At 32.7% G+C, this 26779-nt stretch overlaps 2 protein-coding genes across 4 annotated transcripts; both read left to right on the top strand.

The window, feature by feature from the left end:
- Positions 1-1707: 1707 nt before the first annotated feature.
- LOC108364010 (protein spaetzle-like) lies at positions 1708-21805 on the top strand. 2 transcript variants are annotated; one of them, XM_017617551.1, is made up of 7 exons: positions 1708-2614; positions 19993-20094; positions 20159-20233; positions 20403-20426; positions 20487-20583; positions 20651-20960; positions 21042-21805. In XM_017617551.1, the coding sequence occupies exons 1-7, from the start codon at positions 2549-2551 to the stop codon at positions 21220-21222; spliced, it is 855 nt and encodes a 284-aa protein (XP_017473040.1). In that variant the 5' UTR covers positions 1708-2548; the 3' UTR covers positions 21223-21805. The 2 variants fall into 2 exon arrangements, with proteins under 2 accessions (XP_017473040.1, XP_017473039.1); XM_017617550.1 differs by having other exon boundaries at positions 1710-2614; positions 20403-20583.
- On the top strand, positions 6923-25736 carry LOC108364011 (Spaetzle domain-containing protein). 2 transcript variants are annotated; one of them, XM_017617553.1, is made up of 4 exons: positions 6923-7136; positions 24788-24875; positions 24990-25287; positions 25364-25736. In XM_017617553.1, exons 1-4 carry the CDS (start codon positions 7113-7115, stop codon positions 25536-25538), a joined length of 585 nt encoding a protein of 194 aa, XP_017473042.1. In that variant the 5' UTR covers positions 6923-7112; the 3' UTR covers positions 25539-25736. The 2 variants fall into 2 exon arrangements, with proteins under 2 accessions (XP_017473042.1, XP_017473041.1); XM_017617552.1 differs by lacking the exon at positions 6923-7136 and adding an exon at positions 24534-24687.
- Positions 25737-26779: the final 1043 nt, after the last annotated feature.

Genomic DNA, 26779 nt, shown 5'->3' with positions numbered 1-26779 from the left:
TTATTTAAGTAATGTGTGATTTTTTTTCTCTTGGCTGATTTTAGGATAATATTTTAAGTTTCTTTCACCATACAAAGAATATCAGATATTCTAGGAATACTCTTCATCACTTCTTGCTGAGCTAGAATAACTTCTTTATGAAACCATTTGATGAACCGCGACAAATTATATTAATAAAATGTATCCAATTGAAGAAAAAGGAGTATACTGCCACCGTTGGAAACCCGGTGGGGGGCGGGCAGCCCATTCAGCCCCACCTCGACTCCATTCCCTTCGAAACGTCCCTGTCTGGAATTCCCGAAATGTGAATAGCTGGTAATTTTAATTGAAATAAGAGAGATATGCATTTATTTAAAACTGTTCTTAGCCCCATCCTCATACCAAACTTCTTTGCAAATGTGTAGAGTTTTAAATATATACATAGATACACACACGTGGGAGATGGTTCTGAAAACAGATGGTTCTTAATGTGGGATAGTGGCTTTCGAACTTAGAGAACAAAATTAAATATAATAGATACCAAAATAGTAGTTATGATCAACCATTAAAATATGCGTTTTTCACATGTGGTATTATACGGGCTCTGTCTGAGCTTAAGAGCTGATGCGAGAATGCTTAAAATATGTACGTACAAACACAGGTACAAAACAAAAAAAAAAAAAAATTAACTGCTCATGCCAGTACTTACCCTGCAAGAACAGTGACTATCATTTGACAAATCATTTGAGTGGCAAGACTGATAGAGATTTCTGTCACTGGCTACCTACAAGTTTCTATCAAATTCTAAAGGGCAGTGTGAAAAATCTGATGTAAACATTTGTGTACATGTGATCTTCCGTCATCCTCCAACGCAAAATTTGCAAATGTGTTAGTAAGCTAAATGATAATGTGTTAGTTTCCATCACACAATTCTTGTAGCCCTGCAAAAAATTGTGCGACTAATCTCTAAAGAGAGTATTCCGAGATGACTCTCAATCGGGTACAATTGGACATTAATTAGTCCCAAATAGACTCATACGGGTACTAATGGAGGTCATTTAGTCTCAACTCATCCCTTATGGGTATAATTGGAGATCAATTAGTCCCCAACTCATCTCTAACGGGTACTATTAACGATTTAATGATACGTACGCACTTGGTCAATGAAATTTCATGCGCGGCGTTGGCACACAGAGAGAGTAATCGCTTAACAAAAACTGAGCATTCCGGTTCGAATCTCAGCTGGCGCAAATTTTTATTTTTTAAAAGTGCCTAGTCGCTTTTTATACCCGTTCGGGTATCAAGGTGAACAATTAGTCTCTTCATAGGACATGCTCGAACAAACACGATCAGTTCATTCCATATAAAGAGATCAAAACTAGTATTAGTCGAATGCTCCTTTGCGATTGCTCCCGGAGTCATCCCGGAATAGTCCCATTTTTTGCAGGGAGGGTAGTAAGTATATACATACATACATATGTATAGAGATGGGAGCAACCACAAAGCGAAATACAATGGCGGAAAACCGAAAATAAAAAACAAACAAAAAGCCAACAAGCCAAGCTTGGTAGTAGCGAGTTGACGATCAGCTGGCAAGCGGAGGTCGATTCAATGATATGCAAGCTAAACAGCTGGCTGCCGGTAAGTGTAGAGTAGAGTGGGTTTAGCGGAACAGTGGTTTGGAGCGCGCGTATGAGTAAGCCGTGGTTCTCTCGCTCAGGGCCGGCGAAAGTCTCCAAATCTGGCATTGTTTGAGAAAGAGTAAAAAAAAAACATAATAATCAATGGACTTGAAACTCGGAAGCTCAGTTGAAGCTTTGGATGTAGCACTGACAGCTTGGCCATTATCAGTCGTGGACATAGCGGTGACAGTTGAACAACCAACAGTCGGCGGACGGAACTCGACACGTGCGCTCAGCGAACATTGAACGACAGAAAAGACAGCGGTCTTGTGATTGTGAATAGGAATAATAAAACAAAATATAAAATACAAAAGAAAAAAGTTAAATAAATAAATGTGAAAAGCAAGTGGAGAGAAAAACAAAAGTGCATAAAAGTGTGTAAAGAAGCAAAACAAAATTTATACAATTACTTACTTTTAAGTAAAGTAGGAAGCAATATCGCGTGTCGTTTTGGGACTTTTTGCAATAATTTTACGTATGCACATATATGTAAATACTATAATTAAGTACAATAGAGTGGAAAGACCCGACAAATGATTTTGTAAGCAGATTTCGCAAATGTTCGTAGGCGTGCTAATGAAGCGGAGGTGTTAAAAACGCTGGAAGGATACTTAAACTTCAAACCGAATTCCTGCATAGGGAAACATCCTCAGGCTGCACTTCAAACTAAAACTCAGGATCTCTCTATCTCTCTACATACATATGTAAGGAAGAGTAGAAGCAATATTAACAGCCATTTGAACCGTCTAATCAGGCAGTGTTAAGGCGTGTGAAGACCAAAATAGTAAATAGCCGGCAAGTTGCTGCTTCTACAACTCTGGTGCATTCTAGTACTAGCCCAGGCGTGACGAGACAAAAGTTGGGATAAGGCCATAAAAAGTTGCAAAATGTCACGGACATTTTGGCCTTTGCGACCGGTATTGCCGTTATTATTGTTGGCTTACCTATTACTGGTGAGTGCATTCATATTTAGTATTTTATTATTTACGTTTTCTTTTTACTTCTTGATTGCACAAATGTATCTGACATCTTTATTGTAATGCAACTATTTTATTACAAAATTTATATGCATGCTTTGTGTACATAAGCTATTCATGTTTTCATATACATATCTACATATGTATGTGGGTATGTATGGGTACATTTGCGTAAATTTGCATACATGTATGACTGCATGATTATCACTAATATTTATTGTTTAAAGCGAGTTTGTTCATTTTGTTTTGTCATGCTTATTTGGTTATTTATATTTTCATATATTATTACTCTATTCCTTATATTCTCACAGCTGTTTGTATTAAAGTAGTCATTTGCATATATTTATGTGTGTTTGTATATATTCATACATACTAAATTGTAGATACAATGTTGTTAAAATTGTCAACCTGCGGTGGATGATTGCATGACGGTCAAGGGAATTTTTAAAGTTCTAAAACTAGAAACTCAACTGATTTGACAAGATAAAGCTTACCAGTGGTGGTCAAAACATATGAAACTAAATCCATACCAAAATGGACACTTCATGTGTTTGATTTGTTTCAAATTTTTAAGATTAATGGATAAACATAAATAATAAATAAATATGAAATTTGAGGTTGATTAACATATTTTTAAAAACTTTATAGCACAGAAAAAAAACAAATCGATTTAATAGATATCTCTAGAATGGGGCGAGGAAAAAATTTGAAAAAAAAATCACACATACACACATAAAAATTCGCTATGAAATGAAATAGTTTAAAATTTTTTTTCTTGAAAAATTTTTTGATAAAAAAATATGTTTTTGAAAATATGCCATCTCAAAAAAATTTAAAAATATCAAAATGCTAGCTCTGAGCTGTACGCAATATTTAAGTAAAGTGCTCTCTATAATAGTTTGAGTTATGATTTTTTTTACACCGAAGTTGAGTAAAATGCGTACATAACGAATTTACAAATTTTATAAAAATTTGTTTAGAATTTTTTTGAGTATGCAGTTTTGCAGGCCGATTAAATTCTAGTATAATAAAGTGGAAGTTTTAAGAGACTGCAAAACTCACGTCCATCACTTACTACTTAATTTTGTAAGGATTAGATATGGAGTAGGCAAGGATTAGAGACATGATGCACTTAAAAATAATAAGAGGTTTTATTTTTTGAAATTTGAGTTGTGTCGTTTTTGCAGAGGACCATCATTTCTTAAAGTTCATAAAATTTTTAATAAGTGTTCTACAAAGTTTGAAATTTGGATTAACATGCTTTTTCAAAGTATGTTACATTTTCATAAAAAATAATAATCATTTCTTTTCCCTATTCACATTTTTTCGGTTCACAGCGAAAAGGGACTTTGAGTGTCATCGTACTATGCGGAAGATAACGGGTGATTTTTTTGAGGTTAGGATTTTCATGCATTAGTATTTGACAGATCACGTGGGATTTCAGACATGGTGTCAAAGAGAAAGATGCTCAGTATGCTTTGACATTTCATCATGAATAGACTTACTAACGAGCAACGCTTGCAAATCATTGAATTTTATTACCAAAATCAGTGTTCGGTTCGAAATGTGTTTCGCAAACCCAATTGCTGCGAACGGCGACGAATCGACATTTCACGGTCTTCAGCAACACTCTCAGAAACAGACGCAATATTCTCTTCTGTACGCACTGTACGCATTCGTGTGGTTGGTTTAATGTCCAATAAAGTAAACTGAGTGCGAAACTTGGTCACAATCGCATTAATTGTTTGCTCACTTGGTCGATTATGTAGACCATAAATCGGACGTAAAGCGAACCGAACACTGATTTTGGTAATAAAATTCAATGATTTGCAAGCGTTGCTCGTTAGTAAGTCTATTCATGATGAAATGTCAAAGCATACTGAGCATCTTTCTCTTTGACACCATGTCTGAAATCCCACGTGATCTGTCAAATACTAATGCATGAAAATCCTAACCTCAAAAAAATCACCCGTTATAAAAGGGCTTTTGCTTTTTCGTCGGACATTCAAAGAACTTCAGTTTCGAATCTTTCCCAAATTCGCTAAAAGTCACAGAAAAAATGGGCAGTGCTTAAAAGGTTGTCGCTATTCCATATTTTGAAACAAATATCTGTTAAATAAGAATATTCAGTGAAAATTAATTTTATCATTCGATAATTAAATACTAATGGGTCTAAACAACTTAAAACTATAACTCTTTGTTTATAAAGCCTGTCCTCTTTAGCATTTCGTAACACAGCCTTTGGTAATACTTAGTTTAAGGTATTTATATTTTCAGATCCACATAATCAATTTTTTCGTAAATTATTTATCACTTATCACGACTTTTTAGGCGTTAATCTTTGTATCCAGCTTTTAAGAAAAGAGTAAAAAATTTCCATTACTTCGTGTATTTGAGTCCAAGGAATTTTCACATTTGATATTTCACAGCCTCACGCTTTCTTTACGAAATAATAGCACAGGCGTATATCTATGTTGTTCACAAAAAATTTTAGAAAACTGTAGTAGAAAGCGTAGCAAATTTCTTAAGAACTTCGTAGTGCCTTAAGGAAATTTTACACAAGAAAATTTCTTCGCCATTTATTCAGCGTTTTTTATATGGAGTTTTTGCCTTTTTTGAGAGATGGGTATTAAGCATTAAGCTCTATGCATATTTCTTATACATTGTTTCATTTATATGAATGTCTGTATATTAGGGTGGTCCTTAAATGTATGAAACACATTTTAACATTCGATTTGCCAAACCTCAACCCCTAGTCCATGCCACAATAGCTGAAGATATCACTTATAAAATTGCTCTATGAAGACTCAAAAAATTTAAATTAATTTTTTTCACCTAATACTCAAAATCGATACCAATGAATGTGAAAATAACGCATATAAATTTTGGTTCCGATTGGGGTCTGTTAAGGCATTTCGCAATGGGATCAAAATTTAGATTCCTCTATGAAGACTTTAATTTAAATTAGATATAAAACAAATAAAATACATTAATATTGTAAAGCAGTTTTTTAGTGAAATTTCGGGACTACCGAATTCGTAGACTGTAGGAAATAATACCATATAAAAAATTGTCTTGCACCGGAAACATTTTTTTTTTTGCCTTATTTGATGAAAAAAATTCTAATGAAACAAAGTAAAAAATGATTGCAACCTTAGGAGAAGACGACTACTTTGCAGGAAAAAAGTTTAATTTTGTAACTGGCAGTGAAGAAAAAGTATTGATCAATGATCTAGAACAGTTTATAAATAAAAACAGTTTCAAGTTTTTTAATCGGAACCGGAACGCCCTAATGAACGTCTTCGACAACTTTCCATAAAAGTAAGTAGAAGTGTTTGCGTGTGTAAATGTGTATTTAATGACGGCGAATAAATAGTCTGGTAGTAAAATTTTTATGCCATTTTTTTTCAAATTTCATAACAGATTTCCCAACTTAAGATAAAGTAAATATGTTTATCATAAAAGTTCGTTAGTTGTCATTGTGTTAAATTGTATAGATGAACTAGCCATTGTAAAATCTGGCCGCAAATGCTAATTTTTAAGTACATACGTAGGCCAGCACTTAAATACTTCGGGTTATGTGATAATTGACTTACGAATGGTTATTGCTTTACAATTTTGTATTTGCGAATAACCGTTGAAACACACTACCGACGAACGGCGAATTTTCGCACAGTAGTGCGACAACGGCGGCAACTTACGCTCAGTAAAACACAACTACGGTGACAACGAGTTCAGCTGCTTATGATAAGGTACAATTAAAATTTTTACAAAAAACAAGATTATTAATTTTTAACAAAAACTAATACAGTGTTTTTAATTTCGATTGAAAAACTTGAGAATATTTTGCATATGGCCACAATGGATCGCATTTTGCCGCTACCGCCATCAACGACGATAGAAATAAGTCTATCGTTGCGAACAGTCGTCGGACGAACGCCGTCGTTTGCTTTGATTGTGTGTCATATACAACAGTGTGTTTAAATTTTTACAGCAAACATTCGCAGCGAAAAATTCGCCGTTCTTCGGCATTGTGTTTCAGCGGTAACGCTAATGTGAAGTGTTTAAGTCGCAGTTTCTTTTCGCATGTGAATACAAAGCAAATTATTTTTAGCAGCTGTGAGTGCGGCTTAAAACAGTGGCTGGTTGTGTGATAAAGAGACAGCTTTTATGCTATATAATTGAACACAGCAAATAAATATATGTATTATGAATGTGTTTAAGTTTCTTGAAGTTAGTAGGTATTTTAGTCTTCTTATGCAGTGAAACGAAAAGGTGCTAAAAGTTTATAATAATATCAAAAATTGTCGGTTGTATCGAACTCTGTCGATTGCAGCAAAAATTGTGCTATTAAAATGTTGCAAATCATTTGAAGAAAATGAGTTTAGAAACTATTTCCTCTCTACATATATCAACCTATCGACCTTGTGCCTATATACGAATTGTTTATATAAAAAAACGCTAACACACAGCTATGAATGGTATCTTTCTGAAAGAGGTAGAGCACAAAGCTCTAGTGTAGTCCAAGCATTCATATCGCTAGCTTAGAATGAAAAGTTGCTAAGTCCATTTGTGATAATAGGTCTTTCTTTGTAGGGCTTTCTTTTCATTGACAACTAAACTGCCAAAAAATTTTAGCTATTCACAATAATAATTAAATCAAAAAATAAAAGTCCGGGAATAAAATTGTCACCGAATCGATACAAGTACTTTCTTCCAATACCTACTCAGTACTAGGTTCAAAAGTATCGATACCAAAATTACTTGGTATCAGAAAAAAAGTATCGAGTATGTACTTTAATTTACTAGTATCGTTTTGTGCCTATTCATTTTATTTACAGTAGTTCTCAGAAACAAGGTATTAAATAAGGGAAATTGTTTAGGTTTGTTTGCAAATATATAGTCTTCAAAAATGTGTACATATGTACATTAGACTGCATCACTCCCCATACAAAAAAAAATCGGTACTATTTTTCCATTGGAATTATAAAAACTATTATATTTTAAAACGTCCACCAAAATATTTCGGAAAAATATTAAGATTTAAGTAAGCTGTACCGATTTGAAAATACCTCCAAAAATTTAGTTTTTTATGAATAAAAATAGTTTCTTAAAATTTTTTTTGAAAAAATTCCCTCAAATGACAAAACGGGTTAACGAACGTCATTCAAAGTTGAATTAAGATGTTTTGGTGTTTGAAAAAAAAAAGTTTGGGACAGAAATGACTTAGTTTTGGACAGAAATAAAAACAGTGTGAAAATACCTTTCTACTGAGACCCCATAAGTCTAAATTAGAATAGTTTTGGCACAGTTATTCAAGTTTTTCGTAAATCAATCTTTGAAAAAAGTACAAAAAAAACCGCATCAAAAATCTCATTCTTACGATTCCGTTGAAAATATTTTTATGCAGATTTTTTAAGCTTAATCTGTTTTGTCATCTGAATGGACTTTTTTCAAAAAGTTCTTTAAGAAACTATTTTTATTCATAAAAAACTCCATTTTTGGAGGTATTTTCAAATCGGTCCAGCTCACTTAAATCTTAAAATTTTTCCGAAATATTTTGGTGGACGTCTTAAAATATAATAAATTTTGTAATTGTGGCGGAAAAACCGCAACATTTTTTAGTGATGCAGTCTAATGTACATACATACCTTTGGAGAGTTTGTATATACATCTTTGTTTTTTTTGTTGTTGCTATTTATCCATATGTGTTTATTTGCGTCAATTTGCTTTGCAGTGATGTTTGTGTTTTATAAATATGAGCAAAATATTCCAAAACATTCCACTAAACTGGCATTTAATTTTCTATAGCCTTATCTAATTTTAAAACCCGACAAAGTATTTAAAATATTCAAGCCATTGCATGTTTGCTTACTTAAAAAGTGTTCATAAACTTAACAAAAAAAAAAAAAAATTAATTTTAAACAAATAATATTTAAAGATACATATTGATGTATTTATAGAGTTAATATAGATTTGTGTTCTACTAAATAATGTGAATAAATCATGGATTTAAGCTAATTTAACTTTACTTAAAAAAAAATTTAATTTTAATCGTCTTAAATCAAATGGTTCCCATCAAAAAATCAGCTGGGTTGCCTCAACAGGACCGATGGTTTCTTCACGGAGACAAACGGAGTGAAACGCTCTCAGTTATTTTACAGACGCTCTGAATAATAGTTACGCGAACGTCGGTTTCAAGGTACAAATTTCGTTGCCGGAACTGTTATGAGTGAATATGACACAAGCTGTGCTACTGCTACTTTTTAGCTCCACATCGCCCGGTCCGGGTAATATCTTACCTATTGTACTCAAAGATGGTGCTGAGTTTTTGTTGACGATTTTGAAAAAGATTTTAACTGCATCGCTTGAATTTGCTTACATACCACATAATGAAGACAATTTGACGTCGTCTGTATCCCTAAAGTTGGTAGGAACATTTTATTTGCTAGCATAGCCTTCTTCTTCAGGCCGATTAATTTCATGTCCTTCATATCGAAATGTCGATACAGATTTTTCGAGTTGGGGAAAAAGTACCTCACACACATCCTCTGTCTTTGCATGTCAAACTGAATGGCCTATTCTGTTTTAAAATTTGTGTATGTAGTCAATATGTATATGTAGATATCTAGGTGTGTATATGAAAACCCTGTAGGGAACTCAACTTAAAATAAATGTACTATAAGTTCATTATTTTTCAACTAGGGGTGCCTCGACTACTTTACGTTGCTTTCAACTGACAACTTTTATATGATGATGACGCAAAGAAATTCAGTTTGTTTTCAGCTAACTATTTAGTTAGCATGTACTAAGACCTGTAAATACATTAAGGATATCCAAAATAAATTAATGAATTTATGGCCTAAAAAGGACACCTTTTAAAATTAGAATAAACATTTTTCCAAATGGGAGAGTTTTCCTCTCAGTAAATATATAGGTTTTTTTAATGCCATAAAGTCGTTAAGTTAACTATTTTTGGATCACAATTCTCGAAAATCTGATTTAAAAGTTAAAAATGTTGATGAAAATTTGCCGAATTTTCGCGAGTTTTGCACAAAGTTTAGGAATTATATTTTTACCCATACATGTATATCTATGCATTAGGGCTGCTCAATTTTTCTTTTACTATGAGCGTATAGCATAGGAGGATTCTACGTGCAATTCTAAGTAAATTTACTGAAGAAACCATGGGTCTAAAATCAATTTGGAGTTTTCCAAATTGCGAAAATAGGTTTCGGAGAAAATTTGCACTGTTGGGCCTTTTGGTGGAAGTTTTAAGAAAAGATAATTGCAGAATGGATTATACAAAATTTAAGCACTTCTTTGCGATACTACAGCAAAATACTAAGTAATATTTTTTCGCAATTTGGCAAACTGTAAATTTATATGGGACCCACGGCTTCTCGGAAAATTTGATTAGAATTACACGTAGAATCCTTCTATACGTGCATAATCGAAAAAATCTCCCATACAAAGTGACCCGCCCTAATATGGATATGCATAAAATGCTTTGTTGTTTTACAACAGAAAAGCTGCTGGTTAAGCGGCGAGAGGAACGCGCGAAATAATGAAAAGGAAAAAGCATAGATGAAATTATTTTTATTAAATACTCATTGCATTATTTCATATATTTATTGCAAAATAATTTTTTTGCAGACAAATGCTCCTAAACACATTAATTTTTACATAGGTATGTGTGCAAATATTTATAGAGGAACAAATCGGTAATCAAACGGCCAACCGGCTGTTGCACTAAATATATACCAAATAAATTAAAAGTTGCAAATACCAATACTACGGTTCAAGTTTAGTTGAACTATAAAAAAAAATTCTAGCAAGAATATGTACATACATCGGAATATAATTACTACATTTGAATTCAATTCATTTGATCCTTCTGAACTTTTGAATGTATGGACATGTACATATATTGGATGTCGCTTTGCTAACTAAAGAGGCACCCATTTGCATTCTAACAATAGATTATCAAATTTTAATGCGACACTCAATTGTTATTCTGTAGTAAAAAATTAATTCTATGTGTTCTTTTGTACTTGAAATCTCAACAAAATGCTGATATACTTAAGTTCGGCGTTCTGCGCTTTTGCGTTAGCTTCCTCAAAAATATATTAATTAGTCTCGACTAGAGATGCCATCTTTAAATTAAATCGATTAGATTTTTTCTCATTGATATTGAATTTTTTGATATCTCATCTATGGCGGAAATTCGGTTTAAGAATTTATGANCTAAATATATACCAAATAAATTAAAAGTTGCAAATACCAATACTACGGTTCAAGTTTAGTTGAACTATAAAAAAAAATTCTAGCAAGAATATGTACATACATCGGAATATAATTACTACATTTGAATTCAATTCATTTGATCCTTCTGAACTTTTGAATGTATGGACATGTACATATATTGGATGTCGCTTTGCTAACTAAAGAGGCACCCATTTGCATTCTAACAATAGATTATCAAATTTTAATGCGACACTCAATTGTTATTCTGTAGTAAAAAATTAATTCTATGTGTTCTTTTGTACTTGAAATCTCAACAAAATGCTGATATACTTAAGTTCGGCGTTCTGCGCTTTTGCGTTAGCTTCCTCAAAAATATATTAATTAGTCTCGACTAGAGATGCCATCTTTAAATTAAATCGATTAGATTTTTCTCATTGATATTGAATTTTTTGATATCTCATCTATGGCGGAAATTCGGTTAAAGAATTTATTTTTTNAGTCTCGACTAGAGATGCCATCTTTAAATTAAATCGATTAGATTTTTTCTCATTGATATTGAATTTTTTGATATCTCATCTATGGCGGAAATTCGGTTTAAGAATTTATGAATTTTCTGTTGAACGATCATATCATCGCTACCATGTCAAACTATCGAATGTGAAAATGGGTATTTTTCAGGAGGGCAAAAAAAAAAACGGCTGTAAAAAATGCTGTTATCATTACCAAAAAGTGTGGGATTTGAGCAGGGGCGAACGCAGAAATTTTAAACTTTTTTTTTAATATAATCAATTCCACCAAATATGCCTATATTTTTTTTTTTTTAATAAATTCGAGTGCTTACATACAGTTGTCCACAATATAATAGGTGTGCTATATTTTGACCAGTTTTGGCTATTTGTCTTTAGTTTATTTAATGTTTTTTATTTTTATTTTTTTTTATAAAAGCCTAGGTTTTATGGCAAACACCATATACATTTACTCTTCAAACTTTGTACAACAATTATAACAATTCTGAAAACTTTTACCAAAATATCAAATTTTTTAATCAGAACCTTTTTTGTTTTTAGTACGCAGTTTTGTAGCCCATTTAATTCTATTGCAAGTTTAAAGTTGGTAAAAAATCCCGTTGATTTCTGAGAATTTTTTTTGGTTAAAGGTAAAATTAAAGCTATTTTTTAGCAGCTTAAAACTTAATTAGACTAAAATTAAATAAACTAAATTAGCTACAGGATTGAAATATGAATTTATTTGCTGTTTGTTGTATAACCAGAAATATCAGACATTAAATAAACAAAAGACACAGTAGGCTACTTATGTATACATGAAAAAATTAGAAATAACATTTCTCTACTGCATCGCCTTTAAAAGAAAAAAATGTTATTAAATATTTGGATGTCACATAAAGCTTAAATATTTAATCTTTATTCCCGTTTTACTTCTTAATTAGGATTTACTTGCACGAATCGGTCTGTAAAGAAACATTATAAACCGTATAAACTTATAATTGTGTAAACTTAAATCAACTATCGAAATTTGTATAGAAACTAGTTTACGTATTTATAATAAATTTCGCCAACGATTCCACTGAGTAATCTTGATAAACTGAAGCAAAGGCAACTCTGTCGCAAGTGTAAACGAAAAGAGAGAATGGGGTAATGGGTGCGTTCAGAAATGCATCATGCCAAAGCATCAGTCTCTTTTATTTCTAGAATATTACTGATAGAAATGTCAAACATGCGCAACCACGATTAAAAGCCGAATTGTAACTTAGTTGCGTAAATACGACATTTCCATCAATTATAGTTAAGAAATAAAAGAGACTGATGCTTTGGCTTGATGCATTTCTGAACGCACCCAATATAACAGAGCTCTTAAATTTATAAGAGTATCCGCTTGTAAAAGTTACCGGTTTAGATGAATGAAATATTAGCATGGCATTTAAATTTGAAATGTAGAAAATTACCTTTGACACATTTTAACACATATTTTAATTGAAATTTCAAATTACGGTTCATCGAATGCGGAACTTTAAAAGTAGCATCCGATGCCTACGGATTTTCCAGGGGTTCACAATTTTCGTTGTCACTTAGTTTACCGCGAGAAAAATTTTACACATCGATGAGTGGAACCTGCAAGAACGTGAATATGTAAATTACGTCGCAGGGAATGTAAAACTTGATTTTCGGGACGCAAAGGGTTGTGAAATTACCGGCATCTTGAAAACAGTGGCCGTCAAACTTTTTTCCAAACTTAGAGAAGAGACCATTCTTGAGCCTTAACCAAAAAGTTCCAATAGGATTTTTCTCTATCTTATCATTATAATAAGGTTCCCAGCGTCAGAGGGTCATAATTTTTTCGCTAAGTGATACTCGTCAGGTGAATTTTCGGCGTCACTATAGTTTGTCCAAATTCGGCAGCCGGACGGGCAGAAGTTTTCTGTTTGTGTAAAAAAAAGTTCATAATTTTTACACGGACATTGACAATACACTTTTTCTTCCAAATGTATAGGTAAATTCATTCTCAAAATATGGAACAGTAACAGTTCACTTGAAACTCTAAATGATATTGAACATGCCAAATGTTGAAAGAAGCAGTTTGAATCCAATTATTTTTACCCTTTCGAAAGGTTCGAAAATCTTAAAATACTTTGACTCTTCTCCTCTCTTTCATACCGGCACTCTTTCACTGTCAAAATGTACAAATCCGTACAAATGTACAAATCGTGCGATCCTGCCAACTTTTCGCTACCTGAATTCAACGTGTTTTGTCCAGCCTAAACAGATGATCGAAAAGATTTAGCCCGCATATATTATATATACTACGCTCTTAAATGGAGAGTCAGCCCTTAATAAAAATATTATGTCCTGGTTATATAAAATAAAAAAGTTCAAAATAAAATAATGTAAAAAAAAGTTTTTTAAAAACAAGCTTTTATTTAACATGTACAATCAAAGGAATAAAATAAAGTAGTGTAACAAAAGATTTTTTAGCAAGAAACTTTTGTCAAAACTGCACTAAAATGAATAAAATAAAATAAGTTAAGGTCCCGTTAATGTTACTAAAAGTTATTTAGTGAAAAGAGTTACTCAAACTCTAGTGAAAATTACTAACAATTTGTACTAACTTAATTCGTTTTTAAAAAAGCTTGTCGCCGAATTCAGCGTACATGCATAATTGGTTAGGTATGTATATGTATGTATGCAGATATTTAAATGCCGGTTTGCTTTTCGCGCGACAAACTTTTTTAAAAACGAATTAAATTAGTACAAATTGTTAGTAATTTTCATTCGAGTTTGAGTGACTCCTTTCACTAAATGGCTTTTAGTAACTTTAACGAGACCTTAACTTATTTTATTTTGTTGATTCTAGTGCAGTTTTGACAAAAGTTTCTTGCTAAAAAATCTACTGTTATACTACTTTATTTTATTCCTTCAATTGTACATGTTGAATAAAAGCTTTATTTTAAGCTTGTTTTTTACATTCTTTTATTTCATCTTGCTGTCCAATTAATTTTGAATTCATCGAGTTTTGCAGACGACCGCAAATGGACGTGTTAAGGAGCCGCAAAGAGATGTGAAGCAAAAAAAGAAACAGGTTAAGAAAGAATTGCAAGTATTTGCAATAAGTGTGAACATATGCAATGAAATTTAAATGACTTTTGAATTTTTATGTAGACAGGTATTTTATGAATTCGTGGTTATTATCTGTCTGAACCTTGTCTGAATAAAATAATTTTTTAAGTCTTTGTTTATTTTTTTCTTTAAATCACGACCGAGTCGTTGCTGACTTCATTTGTTTAAGAAGAACTTCCTACATCAGTATTTAATATCATTACAATGTAAATATGTATGTATATATTAATATGTATCTATGACGTCATTTGTATGTAGGGATGTGTATGACGCTTTAAAAACGGCTGATGATCTGTGTTTGTGTTACAAACTTGTTGACAATGAAAGCTGTAAAATTTTAGTTGCACATCAGCGATTGAAGTGCAATGAGGTTGACAAAAAAATTTTGTAATATTTAGATGAAGTGCAGCAGAAATACCTGTGAATAGTGTGAGTCATTTTAAAATTTAAATAATCGAATGCATATGCGATCAAAAAAAAAAACAGGCACACTTTCTAAAGAAAAATAACTCCCTCACCGTTAAAGTTATTTTCTAAATTTTGCACATAACGGGTTTTTAATATAACCTTAATTATTCCTTAAAATTATCGAAATAGGTTCACTTTAACATATAGCCCACATACAACTGCATCTACTGAGATGTCCGGACAATTTCGATGATTTTAAGAGTTACACTCGTGTGACAAAATTTTAGTAAAATATCTTCAAAACTGAGGGATGTTTTTTTATAAAATAGTTAAACTTTAAGCAAAGTGTCAAGTACCGCTCTCACTGAAAAGTGGAGCCAATTGGGAAAAACTAGGACGCCATTGAGTTTAGAGGGCTCCAATTAAGTAACCAACCACTGTCGAAAAAAAGTTGACTTGATTCCTCGCTTGAAATATTCTCACTACGAAGAAGGACCCCCATTAAAAGTAGTAAATCAGGGTTTTTATACACACTTCTAGAAAAAAATTATTTTCTGAAACATTGTTACAAGTATATGTAACGTTATAAGGACTATTAGTTACAAGAAGATTTATATCGTTTCGACGTATTTTCCAAATGTGCCTTAAATTAATTTATTTTTGGAATAAAAATTACGCTCAAGGTCGCAGAATATTTTAAAATTTTAAAAAAAATTGGTTTATTCTGAAAGGCACACCCTTGCTAAAGTATCAAATTATTTGTAATTGTTTGTAGAATTCAATACATATTAAAAGGTTTTCTAAACGAAATGCTTCAAAAACTATACGCGACAAACCGAAAATTTAGAAAATTGTGAAAATAGATTTACACAATTTGAGCTACTTTCCATTTAGTTATTTTTCAAAAGCACACTTTAGTTAACTACCACATATGATGTGTACACTTCTAAGTACTAATTGCGCATAAAATTTCAAGCCAGTATATGGTGTGCTTCAAAAGTTATGACATAATTAATTTTATTCCTCTTAAAAAAATACATAAAAAATTGACTTGTTTTTGTACCTGAGCGCACTTGTGCACAAGGGTATTATAACTTTTTTCACATAACGGTTGTTTGTAACAGGCAAAACGAGTCGAGATAGGTATAGACAAATGTATACATAAATGATCAGAATGAAAAGAGAAATCGATTAAGTGGTGACTGTCTGTCCGTCCATCCGTCTGCCTGTGCACACGATAACTCGATAAAAATCGAGATATCTTAACGTAACTGCGAAAAAACTTTACAAATTTTTCAGTAATTTTGTAGCTCTTGGTCACTCGCCCCTTATTTCAACCCCTAAATAACTGATGATCCCAATAAATTACCGTTGCAAATGATGCAAAGATGCGGTGATTTCTAAAAGCGTGAAAGCTATAGCTTCTACCATTTGTAATTATTTTTGTTCTTCGTTGGCATTTTTTACAAAAAACCGGCCTTAAAATCAATAAACTAATCTAAGTGAAAAGAGCATAAACATAAATTACTAAATTTTTCGTAAGGCTCTCTGCCACGGTTTTTGAATAATCGTAGTTTTGGAATACGAAATTTTGAAGGAACATTTTTTGAACTTTTCTAAATTTTGTATGAAGTTTGAAATTTGATTAATATAGGTTTTGAATATAAGAAATTAGCAAAAAATGTTACTTAAAACATTGTCACTTAAAAAAATCACCACGTGTACTTCTGTTAAAGTTAAAGTATATTTAAGTTGTAAAATTATTATTTCCACATACTTACATACATATATATCTTGGAACGAAAAATTGTGTTGAACACTTGCTAACTGAGAACTTGGTATCTTAATGTAACTTGCATCTCATTCCTCCGAGCTAGATTTGAGCTAATATTGAATTAAGAGTTTCTGGATTCTTACGGGCATGCAAATATTTGTGATTACCTAAATATGCTTCAAAATAAATATTATTTTCATAACTCAAATCGAAGGGTTAGGAGATAAGTTTGCTTAGAAATGTGTTCAATATATGTACGTAAATGCAATTATGTAGGCACGTGTAAGCATATCTACAGTAAAGTATTTCGAAATTATTGAAGTCGTAGTATTTAGTTAATAAACATAAGTTCAATTCGCTTATTCAGGTTTTTCGTATATTCTACGAATAACTACATATATGTATATAGTTGCATATGTACATAGAAATGATTTTGCTTCTTAATTTGTATATTTCTTTATCATCTTATTTGGTTAGTTTATTGGGTTTATTACAGAGCCCAATAAATATTTGGCTTCGAAAATGATAGGAAGTAATGTTTGCATTTACTTTCATGGACCAAAAATTTATCGATCGTAGTAATTTTTCGACATGCGTTCATATATTCTATACAAATTAGTTGAGAAAGGCCCCACAAAACTTCACCCAGTCTAAGAATTTTGTCCCCAGAGAGTCATCTTCCATATGCAAAACGTTTGTAAGCCGGCGCAGTCGTTATATATTTGTATGCTTAACTATGACCATGTAATTTTAAAACTCGTAAAGTTCGTCCTCCCATCTTCTTCGGTACCCGAACCGGTCATAGATCTTGCTTAGAATAGGTTTCTCGAAAAAACGCAGATCCTTCTTTATTTGACGTCGCACAGAGGGGTATTTGCATAGTAAAACCGGCCAAAATTATTTTATGTGTTTTTTTACTCAATAACAAAATAAAACGTGAAGCTAGACAAAAGAGATTATAGTAGAAAAATTATCTACTAATTATTTTTATCTTAGGATAATTTTCATGAAATATTTAGTTTTATTCAGTTACCGAAATAATTATAATAAAATTGGCGCTTACACATATGTTGGGTGTTTGGCCGAGTTTCTCATCCGATTTATGGCGTGTGGCTTGATGTTGTCACCAGTAACGGATACAAAATGGCAAAATTTCGAGAAATTTGAAAAAAAAATTAAGTCTTAATCTTAAATCGTAACCATTTTTTAGGCTTGCACAATATTATTTATAGAAATCGTGTAAAACTCTTCGTCAACGTGAAAAATTAAAACAATGGGTATGTAGATACTATCAGAACTCCCTGGGAGTTTTCTCTCTTTTTCCTTTTCTCCTATCATGAATAAAAATTCCTTGCGAATTTTTTATATTAAATGGCGGAGTTGAGCTGTCAAAAAAGTGGCAAACAGCTCTTGCGAAGTTGGAATTTTCTCCTTCCAAATTTTCGTATGTAGGAAATTTCACTTTCAACTGTGTAACCAGATATTTGTATGCTCATAAAAATGTTAATGACTTAAAAAATTGAAAAGTTAAATTAAAAATTTTAAAGTTTACTCCTCCAAGAGCCCTCGCTTGTCTTGAATCGTGCTAACGAAGCAGTCAATGGCACAAGAGACATTAAACATTTTTGATTTAAACTTATTACTTGCATCTAAAATTGGGGAATATAATACGCCTGACCAAACAAATAATGCTATGGAATGCGTAAAATCGCTTGGAAAACGTTACGATACTTTTTTTTAGAAAAGGAAATATTTATTTGGAAGGAGAAAGTGTGGTTAGAACGATGGACAAATAAGGAAAGCGAAAAGCCATTCCCAAAATCAGCAGCACAAGGTTTTGGTAAATGCGACGAATATGCTTTTCCATTGATTAACAAGCTTCTCCGCATTCTGGTCACACTTCCAGCTAGTAACGCTACTTCCGAAAGAAGTTTTTTAACCCTTCGCCGGCTAAAACATGATTGCGTAGTACCATGAATAAAGAAAGACTGATAGGTCTAGCACTTTTACACGTACACTTAGATACTGAAATCGACACTGAAAGGATAATAAAAAGATTCGCAAAAGGGAAGCGCAAAATTGAATTTGCAATTTAAATTATTACAATAAAAATTCTGAATGAGTTGTTAAGTTACTTAATTACATCCTTCATTTCACCAATATTGTAAGCAAGAAATAAGTATTTATATATATATAATGCATTAATAAACCTAAGGTATTTTTTTTTAATAGTACATGCAATTGTTTTATTAGACCTTGCACCAAATGAAATGAAAAGTAATACTATATCACAAACCACTTTACTTCACACTTCATAAAAAATACTCGAACCCATATTTGCATGAAAAATAAATTAGAGTTAGATGCCTGTAATTTAACGTTATTTGACAAGTTGATCCCAATGATTTAAAATTCAGCGGCTCCGCTGGCTTGGCCATGTCGTTCGAATGGACAGAAACGCTCCGCCGTGAAAGTACTCAACGCGGGCCGCGATGTTGANATGATTTAAAATTCAGCGGCTCCGCTGGCTTGGCCATGTCGTTCGAATGGTCAGACACGCTCCGCTCTGAAAGTACTCAACGCGGGCCGCGATGTTGATAACAGAGGAAGAGGAAGGCCTCCTCTGCGTTGGAAAGACCAGCTAGAGAAGGACTTGGCTTCACTGGGCATTTCCAATTGACGTCAGTTAGCACAGAAGAGAAATGAATGGCGTGCTGTTATGGACTCGGCCAAAATCGCTTATGCGGTAATATCGCCATGGTATCAGTTTCTTATTACCAGTCGCTCTAAAACGTCCGCCGAAGGCAACTCGCCTGTGCGAGTCGTTTTCTTATTACCTGAATGAGTCGTTTTTTTATCCCTTTATTATTACTACAGGCGATATTTGGAATCATTTTTATTTCTTTTAAACTTCATTTATTTTTTTGTATACAAAATTTGAACTGGCTTCCTATTTGGACAATACTGTCGGCGCCATATTCATAATTTTTGAGAACTTATTTATGCCAAATTGACATGAAAGAAGTGGTGTTGCCGATTTGTCGACACAGCAATAAATCGGTGAGGCGCCAATCTGTTGCCATTGGCGATTGTTGCCAGGTTTTGCTTGGTGGGAGATATCTATGACGGGTTATTTTATTTTATTTTTTTGACATTTGTTTAAAATTTAATGAGTGATTGATTTTGAACTAAGTAAATAAATTTTACGAACTTTGGGACTTTAAAATATGCATAATAAATTAAATTTCTATTTATATTCTAACGGACCAAATGCCTGCCTCTGTCTCTTGCAGATAGTAAGCCCAATAGCTGGTGACTCATACGATTTCCGCACGATTCGACAAAAACGTTCCACTTTGGCTTACAGTCGATCGCAATCGGGACAAATTATGAAGGTTTGATTATACAATTTGATCGAATTGGAAATACTTAAAATATCAGAAATTTAAATTTTGACAGACGGCAGAGGATTTAAGCGACAAATTGGAACGTATTTTCAAGGTGGGTGATAGCCCGGGACTTGTATTGTTCAATGTAAGTGCCAGTCAATAGCTCGAAAAAAGCTTCAAAAATTTTCACGATTTCTTTCGACGACTTTATTTCTCTCCCTCTCTCTCTCTCCCTCTCTCTGTTTTTCTATTCATCTGCAACTCACTCGGCCTCTACATTTGCGTTTTTATTTATTCTTGCTTACCACTTCAAGGACGCATCGCAACCGACATTTAAAGTGCAAAGATCACCCGACGGCAAACTGAGCGTGGTTTTTAACGATTTTCTCATTTTCCAGACGACAACGTCGGGCACACCAACGCATAATGACCACAACAGTAACGATAGAAATATTTCACCCGTCAAGGATAACGGTGCAATCATATTTCCCGATGGTAATTAGCAAAACAGTTGATTATTTAGTCTTCATAAAAGATTTTAAAATTTTTTCCTTTCTTGCAGATGAAATCATTTGCCCTGAGCGACGGCAAGGTAAACCCTACTGCACAGAGGTGCCAAACTATTTAGAGGCTACACAGCTGGATAAAATCAGCGCCGAGAAATTTGACAAATTTAGACCCTATTTCAAAGATGATCTCGTACAGCCCCAAAATGTAACGCAGCGCATGAACTCAGAGCCGCTGGAAGAATACTATTGCTCGAGCACATCGCACCTGATATATCCGAAGAGCGCCGAAACGAAAGAATCCAAATGGCTTTTGGTTGTGCAACACGACGAACACAGGCAGGGCATTTTGGTGGAACAGTGCGAGTAAGTGGAAAATGTGAATGAATTTTGGAAAGACAAGGTTCTTGCTAACAGTTCTTTCTACTTACCTCCGCCCCATTGCAGCAATGAGGAAAAGCCATGCCGTTTTGAGGAATCATTGCCACGCCACTACACCTCGAGGTGTAAACAACATTTCGTTTTTAGAACAATGATTGTATTGGTTAACGGCGAAATGATGGAGGAGCAGGTGAAAATGCCCAATTGCTGCAAATGTGTACTGCGGAATAATGGCGCGCAACATTAAAAATGATTCATACGATTCATGGAACACACACAAAAGTTATGTGCAGCATTTGAAAGCTCGACGTACGCGGAGCTTTTAATGAATACCCAGTATGACCTCAAGATAGTTGAAAAGTGCTAGTTTCACTGAGCGAATTTGTAGAATAAAAGAAAAAATAAAATGTACATATAAAATGTAAACCAAGGTGCCAACAAAAATTGTAAATTTCCTAGGATGTACGACTATGTTAAACGAGGGAGTAGTTTGATAGATAAAATTTAAAAACAAAAATATTTTATTTATTTTATTGAGTATTTATATAATGTGTTTTTGCATTTAAGACAGAGCAGACTTTGTATAACGTTTTTGTAATTGTAAATAAATTTTTTAACTATTCACAGTAAAATTTAAACTTATAATATTTATTTAAATTTCAATTAATTAGTTTTTATAAGATAAGCATACTATTGTCACCTACAACTTAGTAAAAATCGCAATAAAATTAAGTTCGGAATACTAACTGAAGCACTAACCTAACATTTTTCCAAAACCGCCCATCGACCAGTTGCAAAACCGTCTATATCGCCACTGTGACAAAAATGAGATTTGGTAAGCTTGAAATCCAGGCATCGAGATTTATGCATAAGAATCATAAAATCGTTATTAAAACAACAGATTTGTAAAATTAGAGCTAGAGAAAATACCGCCTATGAAGGCAATGCCTTCAAAGAAAAACCGTTTTTTCGCTCTCCTTTAAAATTTGAGTGCCATTAGATAGGCGGTTTTGCAATTGGTCGATGGGCGGTTTTGCAAAAATATCGACGATATGTTAAAACGTGGAATAATTTCTATGTGGAATGTTCTATGTCTATGTCTATGTACATATGTAAAATTACTTTAATTTACAAGATAAATAGATATTGCAACATGGGTATTAAACTGCAGAGGTTTAGGAAAGTTTACTGCCGAAAATATTTTCGAAGAGAGTTGCCACATGTTTGAAAAATTATATTCACTTATAAACTGAAGGAAACTGTCACCTATTTGAAAAATTTAATTCAGGTAAATTGATCAGAAAAGGTAGATATTGAATTAGTTTGAAGAAAGTGCGGGATATGTAGACTCGTGTTATAGGCCCATAAATTAAATTCACATGAGATAATCGATACTTTATCTACTTTCTAATTTGTTTGAAAATCTCTCTTCATTAAGCTCTTTAAATATATTTTGTTTTTCAGGCATGAGGCCGTAAGGTTTTGGGAGGAAGTAACGACACAAAAATACTTTTACGGCGCATTAAAGCACGGAAGATATTTGCGGAAATGTCGAAAAAATCGCAAAAGCTAAAGATTCAGATTAAAAGATTTGAATTTTGTGCAAGTTTATGGAATTTTGTACAAAGTTTGACACTTTGATTTATATGATTTTGGTTATGGCTTAGAAAATACTTTTATAGGAAAACTAGCTTTCGGCAGCGACTTCGAATTTTTTCTCTCCATATAAAAAATATTGAGAAACCTCTAAATACTTTCTGATTTAGAAATAATTTTGGGTATGGAACAATCCTAGGGGGTGAGAGCATCAAAACTCCAAATTAATTATTTTTTAACCACCCTAATATACATACAAATGCATACATAATGCGCGAATGCTTTTTTGTCTGTATCGTTCGTTCGAGGTGTCAATTAAATGAGGTATCGAATTGCCTAAATTACCTGATAAGCAGTTAAATTTAAATTAGTTGTTGGCATCGACCATTTTTGGATGCTTTTTGGTTAGAGTTTTTCTTTTAACACATAACGAAGTTCTGCCAATAAATAAATAAAAGTTCAAAAGCTCACAATCGAGATTTTCTAAGTTAATTTAAGTTTAAGTTAAAGTAAAAAAATGGTTCTGGTCTCGTTTCAAAGGTGGTAATTAGGGCTATATAAAAAATACACATTACAAAATTGGGAAAGTAAAAAACTTACAGAAACAAATTTAAATGTTTAGCTAAAGTTTTTTATTCAAGACCTCTTAATGATATTTAAATATCCTATTAAAAATTAAAAATACATTTAAATTAGATTAAAATAGTTCAACACAACTTTGTTTAAAGTTTGCAAACAAAATATTTTAAAGCTCAAGATCCATATCTTAAAAAAATACCCTCGTTGAAATTTTCAGTTTATTTTAAGATCAGTTAGAGGTATTGTATAACAAAATTTGACAACATTTTTTAAGTATAACAGCCAGTTTCACGAAAGCAATTTAAGTGAAAAATGACCTAAATATTAAAAAAACTTACAAAATCCGGAAAATTGTGATGAATAGAATTTTGTTAGCTTTAGAAAAAATTTTATTTTAATTTCCTTTTACACTTTTTAAAAGTTCTGACGCACATTCATCCATATCAAAGGGCCCGATTCCAACCATTAGTCAATTTCCATACATATGGGACATTTCACGCCAACCAGGTCATTCTACTCTACGAAAGTGAAACCTTTCAGCATTATGGAAGTGCCGCCGGCCCGACCACTTGGCCACTCACAAAATTGTGGGCTAAATATAGTAAACTTCGTTTTTAGTTTAGTAGTTTAGTTAAAAGGACTTTGCAACTTCAATGATATGATTTATGCCAAAATTTATTTAAAAAATTCTTTACAATTTAGAAATACAATATGAGTACCAAATGAAAGAGAAATTGCGTAGAATTAGAAAATAAAGCTAAATTCTGTAGTTCATAAGAATGAATTGGTATTGGGAATGCCTTTTTAATTAACTTTATTTTTTGTAAGCTAATTATGTTAGAAGGATAAAATTCGAGGGTGTGGTCGACTGTATATCAGTCCTTAACATATAAGTTTTCCAAAAAAAAATGTTGCAAAATTTCAAGCATATTCAAGGATAAAATTTTAAAAGGACATTCTGAGTACCTACTCATCCTTATGTACCAAAGAATTTAATCTTTAATTATACTGATCTTTCTCTTTGGTGTGATGCCTATCCTTTTCTAGAGTGCACTGATTTTTTTAAATAATTTTTTGAACTAATCATATTTTTCAAATCTCGAAGTCTTAAAAAAAAAAACCTGACGTAAGAGGGAAAAATTAAAATTGCTGTTTAACAAACATTTTGGGCGATCGGAAGTTTCTTTAAAATGCTGAAAGTATCTAATTGTTGTCTTCCTTGAACAGTGTGTGCTCTCAGTAGGATAATTAAAAAAATATAACACTTAAAAATACTCCCATTATTAAACGTCATAAATTAGCAAGCATTAAACGATTATGAGAATATTATCATCAGTTTGTAAATTACATACATATGTAGATACATACGTGCGCGACCTTTTAATTGAATGTTTTAGAAAAGTTTGTAAACATTAAAGAAATCAACTAACATACATACATAGGTACTTACTTCATTAATTTTGCATAATAATAATTAAAGACCACATTGAGCGGTTCGGGGAATCCTCATATGTACGGGTATCTACATATCGCATATGTACGTAGATAAATATTTAAATAACATTTATTCACAAATATTGCATTCATTCGAATCAAAGGAAAACTGAAGTGTGAATAGTTATTATCTTCTTTTTCAGGCGAGTTCAACAAGTGCATTTCCAAATACCAACGAAAATGCCAAACCTCAAGAAACAAATGCTATTCAAACGCACAACTCTTCCGAAAGTAATAAAAAAGCGAACGAAATTTAAATACATACATACATATTTATGCTTACTTATACATATATTTTACTTACAATTACACTTAAATACTTATGTAATATTTGTCACATTTTAGAAAACGTCAACTGCGACGGAAAATCATTTTGCACTGAGGTGCCAAATTATTTAGAGCAAACGCAATTACATAATATAAGCTTGGAAAATTTGGCACAATTTCCAGCACATTTCAGAGATGATTATACAGGGGATACTGCGGTGCGATCAATGCATTACACTGACTCTGACGAATTTGACTACTGCGATTCGATAACAAGGTTGGTATATCCACAAAGCGCTGAAACTAAGGACTCGAAATCGGTACTGGTGGTACAACGCGGTGGGAACAAACAAGGAATCTTAATAGAGGAATGCACGTAAGAAAAAGATGAACAGTAAATAGGGCAAATTGTCGATATTTGAATTTTTTATATTCATCATTTATTTTTGCAGTGAAACAAATAAAGAATGTAGATTTGCAGATAGCTTGCCGGTAGGCTACACATCGACATGCACTCAGCGCTACACTTTTCGATCCGTAGTTGTATTTATGAATGGTGAATTGAAGGAAGAATTAATAAAGATCCCCAGCTCCTGTAAATGTTCAATAAAATTTAGGGGTAATTAAAAACTGATCGACTTGGAAATATGTGAAGCGACAGTGGAGCTGCATTGTCAAAGAAACTCTTACTAATACTCTTATGCACATTAGAGATTATTCAGAAATACATAAACAATGTATGCATAAAATATATCCTGTTGGTGATAGTTATGGGCGCTGTGAAAAAATAAACGGGAATGGTTTTTTAAATGGCAAATTCATTTATGTATATGCTTTTAGTAAGTTTCACCCGCGTGTAACTAAATCTTGTAATAAATTTTTAGCCAACTTCCCTCTGAGCTAGAGACCTGAAACTTCACACTTAGCATGGAAAACGATGGCAATGCAATATGAAAGAGGAATTAATGTGCTATTAAGCCAGCATTCAGACCTAGGGGAACTCAAGCTTGTAGAATCTCCTCTGCAATTGCAATGGTGGCGTACTATCCAGGGCAATTGAAAATAAACGTGTGTCTCAAAGTTGTCAACTTGGTGCTTTAAGCACTAGATTTAGTGCGTTTTGAAAATTAAAACGTCAAAAAAAAAAAATATTTAGTGCCTAGTGCCCTTTTTAGTGTTTTTTCTGAACGAAAATTATTTCGAGATATTTAAAACCTGAAATAATTTGAAATATTTAAAACTGTCGCAGCACTGAATTTACAAGAATTTACAAATTTAAATGGACTAAAATACAACCATGATTGATAAAAAGCTGAAGTTGCAAACCCACCCTGTTAAATTCTATCCGCATTGAAAATGCTAGTACGCAAGTAAGTTAAGTATTTCTTTTATTCTTTTCTAATTATTTGTACAAATTTTGTTTTTTTTTTACCACTTGAGTAAAACACATCGTTTCTTGGTGCTGAATCCAAATCTGGCCTCACAATCGCTCTAGCACTAGAATTTTGAGATATCCTAACCTCAAAGAGCCAAAAACACGGTTTTTAGGGCATCATTTTCGTTTGTTGCGATTCAATTTATCTTTCTCGAGATATACCAGTTTTAATGTGCAGTACTTCAGTATTATGTTATGAAAAAAGTATCCCTTGATTGAAAAAAAATTTAGTTCTTTTAGTGTGGTAAAACGCTTTTTTCAAAAGTTGTTGGTGCTTTTTGAAAATCAAAAGATGGCAACACTGGTGTGTCTAGATCTCTGCTAACAGCAATCACCGCCTTTCCGCACCCAGCGTTATTTCAACTTCCATTTATTTTGGCCTTTACGGTCTCTCGACGTAAAAATGTGCAAAGTGGTAAGTTAAAGAGCAGCG

Source organism: Rhagoletis zephyria, unplaced genomic scaffold, assembly GCF_001687245.7.
Source record: "Rhagoletis zephyria isolate East Lansing unplaced genomic scaffold, Rhagoletis_zephyria_1.1 Rzeph_scaffold_01437, whole genome shotgun sequence".
NCBI classification, from domain to species: Eukaryota; Metazoa; Arthropoda; class Insecta; order Diptera; family Tephritidae; genus Rhagoletis; species Rhagoletis zephyria.
This window is presented reverse-complemented; position numbering and strand designations above follow the sequence as displayed.